The sequence below is a fragment of the Epargyreus clarus genome, unplaced genomic scaffold (genome assembly GCF_041222505.1).
Source record: "Epargyreus clarus isolate Ecla_fem2 unplaced genomic scaffold, WU_Ecla_fem_2.2 ptg000007l, whole genome shotgun sequence".
Lineage (NCBI taxonomy): Eukaryota > Metazoa > Arthropoda > Insecta > Lepidoptera > Hesperiidae > Epargyreus > Epargyreus clarus.
In genome coordinates this window covers 18,475,739-18,492,900 of record NW_027332215.1, presented here as the reverse complement: position 1 = coordinate 18,492,900, position 17,162 = coordinate 18,475,739, and the positions used below count along the sequence as shown (strand labels likewise).

At 35.0% G+C, this 17,162-nt stretch overlaps 1 protein-coding gene and 1 long non-coding RNA gene across 2 annotated transcripts in view; one reads left to right on the top strand and one right to left on the bottom strand.

The window, feature by feature from the left end:
* LOC140743791 (discoidin domain-containing receptor 2) overlaps positions 1-17,162 on the top strand; it is an 83,934-nt gene that overhangs the window by 51,807 nt on the left and 14,965 nt on the right. Inside the window, exon 11 of the mRNA XM_073075379.1 lies at positions 6,161-6,328. Coding sequence (XP_072931480.1) covers positions 6,161-6,328 — 168 coding nt within the window. The remainder of the gene's footprint in view (positions 1-6,160; positions 6,329-17,162) is intronic.
* LOC140743128 (uncharacterized) lies at positions 7,310-8,196 on the bottom strand. The gene is made up of 2 exons (XR_012102385.1): positions 7,913-8,196; positions 7,310-7,636 (listed from the first exon to the last, which is right to left on the bottom strand). It is a non-coding gene; the product is annotated as an uncharacterized LOC140743128 (long non-coding RNA).

The following is a 17,162-nucleotide window of genomic DNA, read 5'->3' as shown; positions in this document are numbered from 1 at the left end:
AACTCTTACTGATAATAACACAGCACTTAATCCGGCAGGTTTATAAGCATGAAATTTTACACAATTACCCTTTATTACGTAGACAAGCCCTAAGAAAGGCTTTTCCAAATCCCCGCTAAATAGGGAACGAAAGCTTCTACGAAATAAAATAAAAACATTTACAATAAAATAAAAAAGTTAGACACTCTATCATCTATCAAGTGCAGTCTAGCTTTAATCTGCTGCAGTGTAACTGATTCATCAATGTCAAGCCAGCACTACCATCCTTCCGAGGTACCTACATAAGTAAAAAAACTTTATAATATACAAACATATGAAAGTACGTATAACTTGATCATATACTTGGAAATTTCTCGCTACTATGAACCTAATTAAAGAATATTAAATGAATTAAAGTTATAATTTATTATAAAAAATTATACTATAAAAAAAATTGAATAAATCCATGAAAAAATAAATAAAAATATAATCAAAGCATTTACTAAAATTTAAAGCAAGCAGACTCAAGTTTTTAATCCAAACTTTCTTCCCGCGTCACATTAAGGAATTGATCGACGTTTGACATATACCTATTTCAGAACAACTAATTACCAATTGGTAAATAGTCCTATTTAACCGTTTTAAATCCAATATCCGATCTATTAATAATATAATTAAACATCATGAAAAAGTTTAACTAAACTGTCACATAGGATATTTGTCAACGCTATTTAAACAATTTGAGCTGAATAGGAAAATTTCATCACGCCTGTATACTGGTTATGTGGCATTTTAGCGCGCTTATGCCACCATCTTTTGCGGGCACTCCATTATGTGTAACATACGGTAGCATAGCCGCAACACTACCTAGTAAGTACACCCGAGTGGCGCGTGAATATGTCACTTGTACCGTTACGCCCGCCACCCTTCCACAAACAGGGGTGTGACACGGGAGCTGAATTAAATAATGGATCGGTTTTGCATAGCTACTACCTTATTCCGTTTGATCATAAATATGCCAACGATACCCAAGTTTCTAGTTGTGTACTTGAGGCGGAGGGCAGAATTGAGTGTATTACAACTATTCTTTTAAAGCGCTAGACAAGCTTAATTTAAATACTTGTTGCTTATATCAACAGATAGAGCAGTTTCAGTTAAGACGCGTTTTAAATAAACCCGCTTTAATTTCTCCGTTGGTAACTTGTTCATCGTTTATGTTATACATACAATATAAGCAGTGGTAGCTAGTGTCTCAAACTCATCCTCGATCCAAGGTTGGAATCACAGGCACCAATTATTTTTCAAAGTTATGTGCGTATGAAAAATTAATTAAGCTTGCTTTAGCGGTGAAGAATAATCATCCTTGACAGTAGGGTAAAAACATCGTGAGGAAACCTACTTGACCTGAGGAAACCTGAGGATTTATTGAAAAAGATTAACAAATCACACTTGATCAGCACAGTGGACCCCTCTCACTCTGAGAGGATTTCCTCTATGCTCAGATGCCCAGCAGTAGGACAAAATTGATGTCGATATAGTATACACTGCTAATTTCTAATATTATTCATATCATTTGAACTACATTGATAAAGTTGACCAAAATATAAGATTGACTAAACTATAAACGTAAAACTTGTCGTGACTAACCTAAGAATTCGTTTCCACCCTCTAAACAATTCAAATAACCTTCAAACTATAATATACGGTAGGTAGCGAGCATCTGTAAGGGGAGAGCCCGGGTTTGTAATATTAATGGTATTGACTAAGGTATGCTTGGATTTTACTCATTAGGGGTATTATGTGGCTGTTTGCGAAATGATAAATGAGGAAAGGACGGCATTATGAGGAGAGCGACTTGTGAACCCGTTGGCGTTTTGTTAATGTTTTACTACGGCTTTGTAGGGCTCAGGCTTAAGCCCGCTGAGCTACGATATTATATATAAACCATGTATTCAATTGTTACGTCCGTTATGTGAAACGGTAAACTTTTATGTAAACTTTCTAACAATTCGTATACAAAAGCCTACATAAGTATGCAGACATACATACATACATACATAAGTATACAGAAGTCCTGCCTTCAGAGAGCTACGCGAAAACTTGTTGAAATCTGATGATAGTTTATTATTAACTATTTAATTAATTAACCAATAATATAATATAATTAATTAACTAATTAATTGGTTAATTAATTAATTGGTTAATTAATTAAATAGTTAATACACTAAGCCGGCGATGCATTGGCGAGTCCTCTGGTGTTGCAAATGTCCATAGGCGACCTTAACTACTTTCCATCAGGTCGCACGTCTGCATTATCGTCAGATCCAAATATTAAAAAAAAAACTAATAAATACGTGCTACTCTAAAAACTACGTTTGAAGACCTCGAGCATATCACCCTTACCACCCTTCAAATCGGAACACAGCAGCGCTTAACACAGCTGTTATTAGTTCTGAAAATAGGAACACCGTTTTGTGGTTAGTAGTATTTATGGTTACTACCCATCCAACCCTCTGTTATTCTGATAAGCACATTTTTTTCAACTCATTTAATTAAACCCCGACTTTTATTTTAGCTGTAGGTATAATATAATTCACAATAACGCCGCCATCTCAGTTTTTGAAAGGGAAATTAAGAAAAGTAATAAACAGCCTTGTTAGCCTAGGCACGGGAGAAATGTAAGCAAAGTTCTTTATCAAACATTTTTTTAATAAAAATAGAAGATTTTTATGGTTATTCTAAACGGTAATATTTAAAAGTTTTACGTTACTTTAGAGCAGAGATCGAAATTCATACCGCTACATTATGTTGCCTCCCAGTCGTTCTCAGTAATGTGTGAGCGAGAAACATGTACAAAAGTTATTATTTTGGATCACAAATCATAGGTGTATTTTTATAGATTCAACTAGCAAATGGGAATCCACCTTTTTTATAATATAGGAGTACCAGACGAAGACCAGCATGCAGCTCCCCTAATGGTAAGTCGCTACTGCCACCCGTAGACATCTGTTATCAACGCCAAATATTAGAATCTCACCTAAAGTCCACAGATGCGTGGCCACCCTTGAGGACTAAGCTGGAATGCTTCAGAAAAGTATCTCTCCTTACCACACTTTTCAAAACAAAACACAGCAGATCTAATCTACGAATATACATCAATTATAAAAAAATATTTTTCAACGCTGTTGATACAAAAACCTATAAAATTTGAATACCTCCCCTAGAACTCTGGAATTCCAATGTATTAAAAGTAAAATCGACAGGATTACCAATCGTATAAGCGAAGTTCTGTACCTACTTACAGGTACAATAAGTCATCGTGTAACATAAATTATACGGCACAATCTTGGTAGGGGAATAGCAATTAAGCCGAGTACTTCAGGTTATTTACTGGCGCATATAAAACGAATATCGTTAATAACGCATAATAACGTAACGAAACTGATCAATAGAAAACAGAAATGGAGTTGTTGCGTATTAAAGAAGACGGTGGATTCCGATTTTTAATTTCAGTACCAATTACATGGATATTGGTACTAAAAATACAACTTGGTACACAATATACTTGATACATAGAAGACTTGCTGGATGAAAACTTGAAAAAATATGTCTGGATCGTATTAATCTCTTGAAGGAGCCGGCAAACGTTGTGTTGCCTTATAAATAAAAAAATGTTAAGGGTGAACAATCCTTATCACTTAGGGATATGAAAAATAAATAGTAGCCGATTCTCAGACCTACTGAATGACACATATAAAATTTAGTGAAAATCGGTAAAGCCGTTTCGAATAACATTGATTTCTAATACGCTAATTATTAATATGCTAATGAGATTCGTATCTGCGTACTCGGACACACACACACACAAACACAAAACACTATAAATATTGCAATTTCCTTCATCATCAACCGATAACTGTCCCAGTGCTGGGCACGGGTTTTCTCTCAGAATAAGAAGGATTAGGCCATAGTCCACCATGCTGGCCAAGTGCGAATTGGTAAACTTCACATATCTTTGATTTTTTTTTTAGATTTCGCAGGTATGCAGGTTTCCTCACTATGTTCTCCTTCACTGCATATTCAAGTGATAATAAATTTCTAATACAAGTTGCGTGCGTGGGATTTGAACCTCGGAGCATTTGATCAAAAGGCCGAGTTTCTTAACCACTAGTCTATCACTGCGTGCACATTTCCTACAAGAGCTTAAATACAATCAACACATATATAACTATATTTAAGATCATCCAGTCTCGTCCATCAAGCTTCAAATCCTGATCTCAGTAGACAAAGCATAGTTATTTGTTATGAAAGCCGGGATGAAATTTATCTTGAAACGTGCTAGAAACAGGCTATTTGGCGGAAACCTCAACGAAGAGAAATCGGGTGGGCCAAACAATCTCAACACCCTTTGAACTGGTTGGATAAAGTGACCTCAAAACTATCCTTATAACACCAGAAACACGAAGTTACTCATACAGTTTTGTAAGAAATCGTGTTTTTTCGAATTTCCAGAAAAGTGACAATAAATTCGTACTAATGTATTATAAAACGTGATTTCATAAAATAAATCTCCATCCAAATTGGATCAGTAGTTTTTGAAAATTGCGGACATACAAACTTACATGATTAATTTGAAAAAAAAATCATGCGTCCGGATTTCAATTTGAAATTTGTAAATTATTAATTAAGCTATTTAATTTAGTTATAAGGTGGTATAAAAATGTAAGCTATTGTTTTCTTTCGCATAAAGACTAAATTGTTTTACTATAAAATCTAAACCTTCGTAAACAGACAGATCACTAAAATGATTATGGAAACAAGAAACCCACGAAAGAAACCAGTTTAAATATAATATAACCTACGTCACACCCACAATTTAAACAATTATAATTAATATCTCATGTTAAAATCCGTCAAACCGTTTGGGCATTTCGAAAAATATGAACTATCCGCAGTCGGATAAAATATTAAACACTTTTATCATTTGTAATATTGATCGAATAGAATTATTTTTAAAACAAAGACCGATCAAATTATTTATTATCATACAACATATATACTATCATTATAAGATCCATCCACTTTCTACTTCAAATACATATACCATTAAAGTGTAACATCTAATTTCATTTCAAAAGCACTAACGCTGAATGCAGAAACCACGCAACAGTTTTATTTCTGTTAGATCTGTCGCCTTTCCATTCGAGCAACTCGGAAGTCTCTATCGTAAACTTCAAAGCGGAGGTCTGTGCAATAATCTTATTTCTCGATGACCACCCGCAATGTTGCCGTAAATCCATTAGTAACACTTCAGAAACCATAGCGAGTGGCGCGCGTTTATACATTTTTAATACGCTTTTTTCTTGTTTGGTTATGAACGTTTCAACGGCTTTAATCAAAGCGCCTACGTCTTGCGAGTTGCTTTGACGGTCTACTAGCGAATGGAGCGTGATTTGCTACGAACTAGGGTGAATTATTAATTTCGGGGAAATAAACACAGCAATAGCCTAGTAGTTGAAACTCGGCCTCTAAATCGAGAGGTGCGAGGTTCGAATTCCAGACACACAACTCTGATTTTTCAGTTATGTGCGTATTAAAAAATAATTTGCACTTGCTTTAACGGCGAAGGGAAACATTGTGAGTTTAAAAAAGTTTTCAAACACGTGTGAAGTCTACCAAAACACACTTGACCGCGGTAGGCTAAGGCTGGATCCTTCTCATTCTGAGAGGGACAACTGTACTCAGCAAGACAATAATGGTATATGAACACCCGCGATTAAACCAAATATGCACTCCCGTCTAATATTGTTGACACCGTGCTGGATCCTGCAACTTTGCGAATTTCATCCACATTTTTGTCCGTGTAAGCGGAAGTTGAACTCGATATGATACCATACATGATACGTAAATACCAGCAGTCTTAAGCGCTGCTATGTTCTGGTTTGAAGGGTGTGGTAAGGGAGACTTTTCCGAGGCGTTCCAGTTTAGTCCTCAGGGGTAGCGGCGCGTATGTGGCCGACCTCAAGGACGAATATCTAATCCTATCTGGGGTTAGTTACAGAAGTCCATGAGCGCCAGGAGCCACTTACCATCAGATGGACTGCATGCTCATCCACTACTCCTGTATTACGAGTAAACAAAAAACTCCGACACACCTTGACTTTGACATCATTGTCCACAGACGTACCCGGAAGAGCGCGTGCACCGCCGCGAACGCCCTGCCCCGGGGCTGTTCACCTCCATCAAACTCCCTGAAGCCGAGCCCCCAAACGGGGTGGCGCCCCTGCTGGATTTCCCGCGGGGGCGCATGCGACCTGTCTCTTTCCTTGGCGAGGGCCCTCATGGGAATGTAAGTACTTAGCTAACTGTTACCTTTATTTGCTATTTGACTAATGTTATAGTCTGCGCCAAACTTCTAGTCCGCGCTGAAGTTGTTGCGCCCAGGTTTAATTAGCACATAATTCGTAGCGTAAGGGCACACTAACGCACCTATGTACCCGTGGGCGAGAGCGGGCAGCGGACGGGAGCCGGGAAGGTCCTGCGCTGTCTTCGTCTAGCTAATAACTGCAATTTGCTATTGCGACGCGACTCGTCTCTATATTCGGAGCGGACTAGCAGTTTGGCGCGCATTCTATGAACCCTCATGGCAGACCTATGATTTTATTTTTTGTGAATTAACACAAATACTAATTTATATAATTAAGATGTTGCAAATTTAGTTGGGTTTCAAACGGAGTGGGACGAGGCTCAATTCCTAATCTCGCTCCTGAGATTTTCAAAGTTACGTGCCTAGTCATAGATTAGTAAAGATACTTCGCTGCCTTGAAATTGAATGAAGCCACAAACGGCTTATTTTAGTAAGTTCTTTTTTTGAATTCTTGAAAAATAAAAACATTTTTAGAGAAAATTTACGAATAAATAACTAATACTGCGTAATTTACGTAATAAATAAATAATTATTTCAAATATTTTAGGGATATTTTAGCACGGAGACGTGGCAAAACTTTTTTACGCAACTATTTCAATTCTCAAAACTGGGTACATTCGCTTGTTAGGAGTGAGTAATCTTTACTAATCTATGTGCCTAGTATACGTTATCACGCACTGCACACTGAAGGTAAAAGTAAGAACTCCTACATACTTAGTAGCTTGTTAAAAATTCACAAAGGTGTGTAAGTCTACTAATCCGAACTTGGCCAGCAGGGTTGTCGACAGCCTAAACTTCTTCCACCTTGAGAGAAAACCTGCGTCAAATATAAGACAAACATGGTATTGCGCGATGTAATTTAGTTCGGTTTAAAAATGAAAAACTTAATTGAAAAAAGGGAAGTAAGTTAAATAAAATTTATTGCATCAGTGTTTTACTGTAGGATTCAGTTATAAAAATTAATAATATCTTCATGTCTAGCCATTTCTTCTTCTTCGGTAAGTTCCGGTTGCTCTGTTGGTTTCTGAAGCACACTTATACTAGATTTGGCTGCTGAAATAACTTCTTCGGAGTGATTTTTCAGATCATCGATTGTCGCTTTAGACTGCTCGGCAATATCGCTGATCTTTGTGGTTAACTCTTCAACGTCAACTATATTGTTAGGGTCCATCTTTTGAAGGGTTTCGCGGACTTCCTCTTCTTTTAGCTTATTTTCGTCTATTAATTCAGCTGCGAAAAAATTGTACAAAATAAGAAATGTGAGAGAATCTATACTCCTGAGAGCGCTTCATTATATCACTTTGTTACGTAACCAGTTATCTAGTGACAGATTATCGACATAACCATTACATAGAACTAGACAGAAGAGTTTCGTAAATAAAAGCAGTTTTAAATAAATTATACCTGCATTTTTTTTCAAATCTAATGAAGTTTATTAAAACACTGTTGAGTGTGTATAAATTGCATTTTATTAGAAATATCTCGGATGTATTTTTGAAAAATTACCTTCTTTCATGAACTCCACGATATTATCAATAGACAGTTTCTTTTTGAGGTTCTGAAAAAAATCTTCCATGCTATACGAATACTATGAGTTTTAGATTTTTATAGATATGATAAGTATTTCCATTTTTCTTGAAGGGCCATTTTACCCACTCTTAGGATATTACATGGTTTTAAGGCCTGAAAATAGAGAAATATAATTTTTTCAACTATTTAAATCTCATAAGTGATTTTGGTCCGAAATAAACAATTGCCTGAAACTGTAAATTCCTTGTGACATATGTCATAGTAAGAAAAGTATAAATGTAAATGAGTATTATTTAAGTACAAAATGTAAACTAATTTGAAATAGAAACTTTTTGTTGAAACCGATAAAAAGTTAGGAAGACAAAAAGTTTTGTTGAAACCGATAAAAAGTTAGGAAGACATACTTAAGACGCTTTACATTAGTCCCCAGGAATAGCAACACATACAAATTCGTTGAATATGATTCTTAGGACCTCATATAGGATTTTGATCTAATCTGCGTTGATCATAGAATCTATGGGCGGCAGAAGCCCCTTACCATCAGGTGGTCTGCATGCTCGTCTACTACTCCTATATTATATATAAAAATATATCTCTACTGCAATCAATATTACCCTCTTAACAAATTTCTACGCTGTTTACTATTTATTCAATCTACACGTTTTACTTAACTATGAATTAAAGTCACGGTCGGTACGGTCAGGCAACCGACTTGTAAAGTACAAAGGTGTTGCATAAATGATGACAGAAATCCACGACAACGCCCTCAGGCGAGGGACGGCATCTTAAGCAACTGGATACATCAAAAAGGAAACATCGTAAAGCCGTATTTATGAGTCATTTCCAAAGGATAGCTACAGACAGACAAAGTAGACAAGGTAATGTGATCCGTATCTACACGACTTTGATCTCGACGATGAGGTACTGTTGTTTTTTATTAGGATTTTTAAATCAGTTATCTTGTTAGGGGATATAAATCTCGACACTGTTTATTCTATAAAACCGCCTATAAAGCCTATTTTTATGAAATTTTGTAAGTGTATGGTTCAATTATGTATTCTGTAAGTGTATTTTTTCAAATTCTTTCACTAAACTATAATCATGGGGATATAACCAATATAGCCAATTCACGGAAAATATGGGGATGCATAAAATATTGGTCCGTTTTATTGGGGCGTCTTCCATATTTAATTTATAATGACGTCACTAACCTAATCATGCGTTGTCATCCAAACCTAACATGTATGCAATATTTTAGCTCTTTTTGAGTTTACTACATAGTTTAAGATTAAAAAAAAACTGCGAGATTTTATCCACACATACATATATACAAATTCAAGGCAACAGAACAGGAACAAAAGGCAATTTTAATAAAAGCTTGCAAAATTAGGTTACTTTTAAACCCGATAGATGGCTCTGTTTTCTAGTTCGAGGTTATTTTTTACTGTCCACTACAACAATATATAAAATTAATTTCAAAGTTATTATGTAAGTAAGTAGTAAAAGGATTATCTATTCATCTTACTCTTTATATTTGTTACCTCGAGATGAAAAAATAATAAGGGCACGTGGCGTTGTTTGTACTCCGCCGCTACGAAGCCCAGCGGTACCACGGATAATACTTAAAGATATTTAATACAATTTGTAGTTATAGATTTTTATAAAGATAAAGCACTGAAATAAATTAAATAGTGTCAAATATCACAAAAAAAGAACACAGTTCAGAAATGCCTCTTTGTGGTTTAACTATGATACCGCTGTGTAAACCTGTGTGTGCTGTTTTATCTATTCTTACTTAAGAATTAAGTACATATAAAACTTTCAGACTTAGCCCTCATGACTAGCAACACGCTTAATCCTTTTTTATTTCGAATTGTTTATACATTTTCATGAATAGCCGTGACCAACAACCCACATAAAATAGAAATAATCTTCTAGTTTCAGAAACATAAGAAATGTAAAAAATCCACATTAAAATTTTTAAAGATCAACATTTTACTTCACTAATTTTCACCAATCAAAACTTCTTAGCTAAATGTCACGGTGCTTACTGTCAGCGCCGGTCGCCTGTCCCTCTATAAACGCACCCGCACGTGCGCAAGTACCTCTTGGGCGCCGCTTGCGGGCAAACGCACAAACAATAGGGACCCTTGTTGTATTTTCATTATGGAAGAACAAACACGAATTAGCGAGCGGCGGGCACCTGCATTTTATCAGACGCGTTTACTTTGTACTTATTTTTTAAATTGCACCTCTTTTTCTTACGAAATTTATTTGCTGGAGACTACAGTTCTTGTATTAGCAGAGATAGTGGTGGATACTCGGCCTTTCGTTCGAAGGGTCCGAGGTTCGAATCCCAGGTACACGTATGATATTTGAAAGTTATGTGCGTATTTATCACTTGCTTTAACAGTGAAGGAAAACATCGTAAGAAAACCTGCATACCTGATATATGAAACAAGTTCTCAAAGGTGCGTGAACTCTACGAATACGCACTTGGCCAGGCACAGGCCAGTACGGTAGACTACGGCCTAATACTTCTTATTCTGGGAGAAGACCCATGCCCATCAGTGGGATAGTAATGGGTCGACAATAGGGCGGACGTCCCAGTATCAATAGTTTTACTTTATGCTCCCCCACTTTATGGGGTTTTTGTAATGAAAAACAAAATGAAAACATTTGTCGTCTTCTGAGTTCCGCAATATTTATCTAAAATACACTAGTTTGACATGCGATGGCACAATCCAGCCATTCCAGAATAACATGGGATAACTTGAGGATCATTGATTTAAATTTTTTGTGAAAAAATCAACTATTTCCCGTTTAAGTCTAAACTTTTATTCGTCATTAAAACTGTTCATTTGAATTATGCCGTTTGCCGCTTCACATTTGGTGTCAAGTGGACACGAGCTGGAGTTGCAAACCATTAACACTTATAATTGTAGCATCTGACCAAATAATCACAAACTGAACGCAATTTGTACAACCGAATGTGTAGAGATGATAATTATTTTCAGTATCAATATCAGATGACATTGAAATACATTTTCGTAAAAGCAGTTTGGACAGTGATAGCCTAGGTCGATGCAATCAGGTCCTTCAATCGGGGTCCTAATTTCGAATCCTAGACTATTGATTTTTCAATGTTATGTGTGTTCTAGAAACTGAAGCAAGTGATATTTGCTATAAAGGCGAAGGAAAACTTTGTGAGGACACTTAAACTTAAACGCCTGACTTCATATAAACCTAAAGGCCTGAGTTCATAAATAATTGCCTGAGTTTATAAATAATTGGCAAAGTGCGAATCGAACTCGCACTCGGAGGGTTCTGTGCCAACAATTTTTCATTTTTTTATATTTACCATTTAATATTTGAAGTGTTTATTACGATTTCAAGAGATAGAGCTCTGTGTTAGACGGGCAGATAGTGTAAGCATAGTAATCCGTTTTACCCTTCTGGTACAGAACCCTAATAGTCAAAAACTTACATTTATACATCTTTCCCCTGGTTAGTGTAGTTCCCACGAGTTAATAATAATAATAATATAATTGTTTATTTAAAGTAACAAAGACTTATTTATTTAATTACAATTAATTTTTTTGGTACATTACAATTTTATATGTAGGAAACTGCAATGGGAAATAAATCTACAGTCTACTCTATTGCTTATCATCTTCAGGATGCTGTTGGTGCTATCCCGGACACGGTACATCAGGGAGCTGCATCTTTTTCTCATTATAGTGTAAAAACAGTTTACATGAGCTTCTGCAAACATCCCTGATGCACTACAGTACCTTGGTAGTCCCATCAGCATCCTGAAACCATTATTATATTGAACTCTAAGAGCATTGTAAGTTTTTTGGGTGTAATTGGTCCAAAGGCTGCTGGTATAAAAAGACGTGGAATAAGCGTTAAATAATGTAATTTTAACTTTAGGCGTGCAGCGAGCAAACCTTCGAACTAACATGTTGACCCTCACTGACAATGCTCTTCTTTCCCTTTCAATGTCTTGATCGTCTTTAAGGTCAGTGGTAACTATATGCCCTAAATATTTGAATTGGTTAACTAGTTTTAAAGGTGTCCCATTTAATTTAATTACAGGTACATTATTCGGATATTTACCGCTGGCCCCAAAAACCATGATTTCACTTTTTTTAGCATTATACATTAATCCATGAACTTTTGCATAATTCTCACAAATATTTAAAAGTTTTCTCAAACCACATATTGATGCACTCAGCAATACCATGTCGTCAGCATAACTTATATTGTTTACTGGGACACCATCAATATGACAACCAACATGACTCTTGCTGAGCTCAACAATAAGCGCATTTACGTACAGATTGAAAAGTGTAGGCGAGGTCAGGCCACCCTGTCTCACCCCACATTCCAATCTATACGTATCTGAGAAATATCCTGCCCACCGAATGGAGTTGATTTGATTACAATACCAAAATTTTAAAATATTAATAATTTCACAAGGAACATTCATTTCTTGCAGTTTTTTCCATAATATATCATAACAAACCAAATCGAAAGCTTTTGTTAAATCTAAAAAACAAGCATATATTGGCGTATTACGTTTAGTATAATAATTAACAGTATGTTTTAAAGACAAAATAGCTGTTTCAGTTGACAATTGAGGTCTAAAACCAAATTGATTATCATGTATACAGATGTTTTTGTTTATTTCTGTATGTAGTAAACTATCTAACACTTTTCCAATAATTGTCCCTAATGATATAGGTCTATAATTATTTTTATCTGTCAAATCTCCAGTTTTATTTTTTGCTATAGGTACTACAATTGTTCTTATCATTTCACATGGTAAGTAAGAATGACTTATACATAGATTAAATAATAATTTCAAGATCCTGGGTAAGTGGGGCCCTGCGTGTCGCAAATGTTCAATGCTAAGGCTGTCGTGCCCAGGAGACTTTCCTGGGGGCATGCATCTAATGACATCAATAACATTCTTTGTTGTGACTCTAGTCAACACTTTACTAAAATTGTAATCACTAATAATTTTGAAATTTGATGATCTTCGTGGCGATTTTACAATGAAATGGTCTTTAAAAACATTGGCAATATCCTTTCCATTAAAAAAGCCATTAATATTAACAGGACATACTGTTTTTTTATTACAATCAGCAGTATTTTTCCAAAATGATCGAAAATCCTTTTTTAAGTGATGTTCAGCTAAAATATCAATTTTTATTTTTTCCTGATTTTTTTGACACCATTTTAAACGAGATTTAAATATTTTTCTTGTCTCATACATTTCTGTAAAAATCATACCACTATTAGGTTTTCCGTTTAGTAACCACGTTTTAAGCTTACATCTGGCTTCTTTGTAAGCTACGCTTACATGCCTATTCCAGCCAATTACAGCTTTCTTTCTTTTTGTATGCATGTAATTTCGAGTGCCTTTTGCATATTTAGTTAAAATTGATACAACTTTATTATATAAATTATTAATTTCAAGTTTATGATCTAAAATATTACAATTTTTATCACAACAGAACCTAAATTTATCGGGAAAAGTAATTAATTTTAGTTCATGATGACATTCACTAGAATATAAATTAATTTGATCTTTATTTCTGTTGCCCCAAATAATATCATTATGTTTTTTATTTACTTTTTCAAGTTGAGAGTTAACTACACTTAAATTACATTCTATTATAAGTGGATAATGATCTGACCATAATACATCAAAGATAACATATACATCAATTATAGATCGTGTCGCGGATTCTGTAATTAAACAATGATCTAGCCATCTCTTTGAACCATGGGCCTCACTTACAAATGTAAATGTATTAGAATCGCGACCCAATTTATCAATATCAATACATGACCAGTGTTGCTCGGATACAAAATTGGACAACTCTTTATAAAATAGTTCTGTTGGATGAGCATTATAGTCTCCTAACATATAAGCACATTGTATACCTTCATTGTCAATAATAGCATTTATCGTTGATAGACAATCGGTAAATTCTGTCAAATTTTCAGGCATGTCTGTAGGCATATAAATACTGAAAACTAAAATAAGTTTTTCAGCCGAAAGTTTGACCTTAATGCAACATATACGAGGATTATTACAATTAATTACAGATACATGTGAAAATATACTTGTGCGCCACATTAATGCAACACCTCCAAAAGGTCTTCCACGTAATAATCCAGCTGTCGTATCGACTGCCGATGTGCCCGTACAATTAAAATTTCTATCGATATTATTCAGAAAGTCAAGTTCTTCTGGTAAGAGCCACGTCTCTTGCAGAGCTAACAAGTCACACGATTGACACAAATGCCGAACGTCATCAATCGATCGTTTAATACTTTTACAATTATAACTTCCGAATTGTCGAATTGTATGCATCATTATAATGATATTTATCGTTTATAATACGTCTTGGTTTAAAATGTACAAAATGTACAAAACGACGAAAAATTATACCCTGAGGCCATAAATTATCATTTAAAAACAAGGGTAACTTTTGACGGGGCACAAAAAATTTATATGCACTATGATTATTTTCTTTTTTAGTTATAATTTTTTCTAATTTTACTATCTCTTGAGTTTTATTAAAAATATATTTACAAATATCTTCTTCTTTTGTGTCATTATGTATATTAGTAATAAACATAGGAAGTTTATTATCAGCAGCTTTGAAATTTTTATCTTCTACTGCTATACCTATTTTTCCTACAAAACGTTTATTTAAGACAGAATTTTTATTACGAGCATATACAGTAGTCCATTTTTCATGTTTATCCTGAATGACTTGATCATGCCTTTTTTTACGTACAATATCTGAATACGTAGGCTTACAGTTCTTCTCATTAAGGACTGCCATAGATGGTACAGGTGTCAAAGGTGGTGTGGCTGATAATATAATCGAAGCCTGTGAAAACTCACGGTCTTTAATGTAATCATTCTTCTGTGCACTGCTCCATATTTCCGGACAAGCACTTAAGTTAGATCTAGGGGATAAAAATGCATTTAATTTATTATGTACTATGTCATTGCAAACATCTCTTCTCATATTTATATTGTTATTACTCAATGTGGGTGTAGTTTTTAAAAGACTCACGTCAGTTTCAATCTCCTTTAACTGCTGTAAAGTGGCGTAAGAAGATTTTATTGTATTAATCTCTGTTTGCATTAATGTAAGATCTTTCAGCAATTTAGTAACATCTAAATGATCAAATGTTATCGGTGGTAATTTTTCTAGATCTCGAGCCACAAATATTGGTAATACATCTGGATCTGTTACCTTAATAAGTCCAATAATATCGTTTAAAATGCGTTTTTCCTTTCCCGCACCTTTACGAGATATTTTCTTACGTTTGTTTGACGGAATGGAATCGAAAAGTAACTTCCATGATTGTTGTATTTGTTCATTTGTAAATGAAGATGAACAAATTTGCACTAAACTAATTTCATCAATTATCGATATTTTGTTCAATATATAAGCTAGTAATTCGTCAATTACTAAATTACATTCATTACATTTTAAAAATGACGACATTTTCTTTGACGTTCAGTTGACGTTTTAGAACAGTTTAATACAGTTAGAACGATTGCCCCTTCAGATTCAACAACACTTGTAAGTAGTTACAGCCTCGTAGGAAACCCAAGACACTTTAAGATCACTTCAACCTCCGCTACGTTGTTTATTCTCTTACATTTTTATTCTTTTAGATAGTATTATACACATTTAAGAAGTATGCTAAGGTTATGTTTAAAAATACTACATTTTAGAATTATTAAAGGTGGTAGGACCCCCTGTGGTCCTACCACCACCACCTGTTTCTGCCTAATAACAGCAATGTTAAGCACTGCTGTTGTGGTTTGAAGGGTGTGGTAAGGGAGATACTTTTCCGAGCCATTCCAGCTTAGTCCTCAGGGGTAGTGACGCGCATGTGGCTGTCTTCAGTTAAGAATCTAAACTTATCTATACAGTCAAAGAAGCATCGCTACTCCTAAGATATTTAAAGACCTCGTATAAATATGTGTTCCTAAGAGTGGTATTCCACTCGTCAAAACTTTGTCCAATTTCAATGTCCAACATTTGATCAAATTTCTTTGACAGATGCCCATTCAGATGATTTGCGTAATTGAGAAAATGGAAGAACGTGAAGCGACTGTTTTTGACGATTGTGTTTGGCCTGGACTTCTTCTAGCTGGAAAATTTTTGGTCAAATATCAGCTTTGCTAGTATTTAGTATTAGTTGGTTTGGATGACTTCATCCAATTTATTTGATCTAATTTACATTGGCAAAGTTATTTGTCGAGTGGAATACCATCCTAAGCAACTTTACAAAATAAAACACAGCACCCCTTAACATTTCTATTATAAGGCAGATAAATTTAGGTCCTTCCAGAGTTGAACCACGGCAGATACAAACCTTCTATATTTTGCACACTTTTAAGCATCCATTAGATTATAAACACTGCTATAAGATAAAATAACTGCGGTAACTGTTCAGAACTTATACTCATAAAGCAGTACGCGATGTGCTCATCTCGTGAAACCACTCAGAAAACACCCGCGGAGCAGGTGTGGCCGCAGCACAATAATGCCGTACAGCACATAAATCCTAACTTAGGTTTGTGCTTTGGATCAGGGGTTCTCAACCTTTTCTTGGTCAGACCGCATTTATATCATTCTTGTTAGCAAACCACTACGTAGGTAATAAAAATAAACTGTAATCAAACTGAAACTTCAATTTTAAAGTTTATTTAATTATCTCAATAGGAACGTATATAAAAATAAGTAATAATATTTTAGGTTAAACTTTTGTAATTTTGTATTAATGTGATTCAGAAATCACATTTCAGAATTCAGAAATCAAATCAGGATAACCGAACTTAGTCTAATATCCTAAGTCTAATATTGTTACTCGAAGCTACACGCAAATTACATTCAAACGGTAAATTTAATATCGTTCGCGGACCATTATTTGGGTTCTGTGGACTACTGGGGGTCCTCGGGTCACTGGTTGGGAACCCCTGCTTTAAATTAATTATAGGGAGGCATATCACGCTTCCTCACCGCATTGATGAGCAAAGAGCTGCATGAATCGTACGAAATTATATCGTGTCAAATAAGACGGGATTGGCTAATTTTAACGACATTCGGTCATTGTTAAGGATTTTCATTTGTTAGGAAAGTAATATTTTTTTACTATAATCTGTTAATAAGTACAC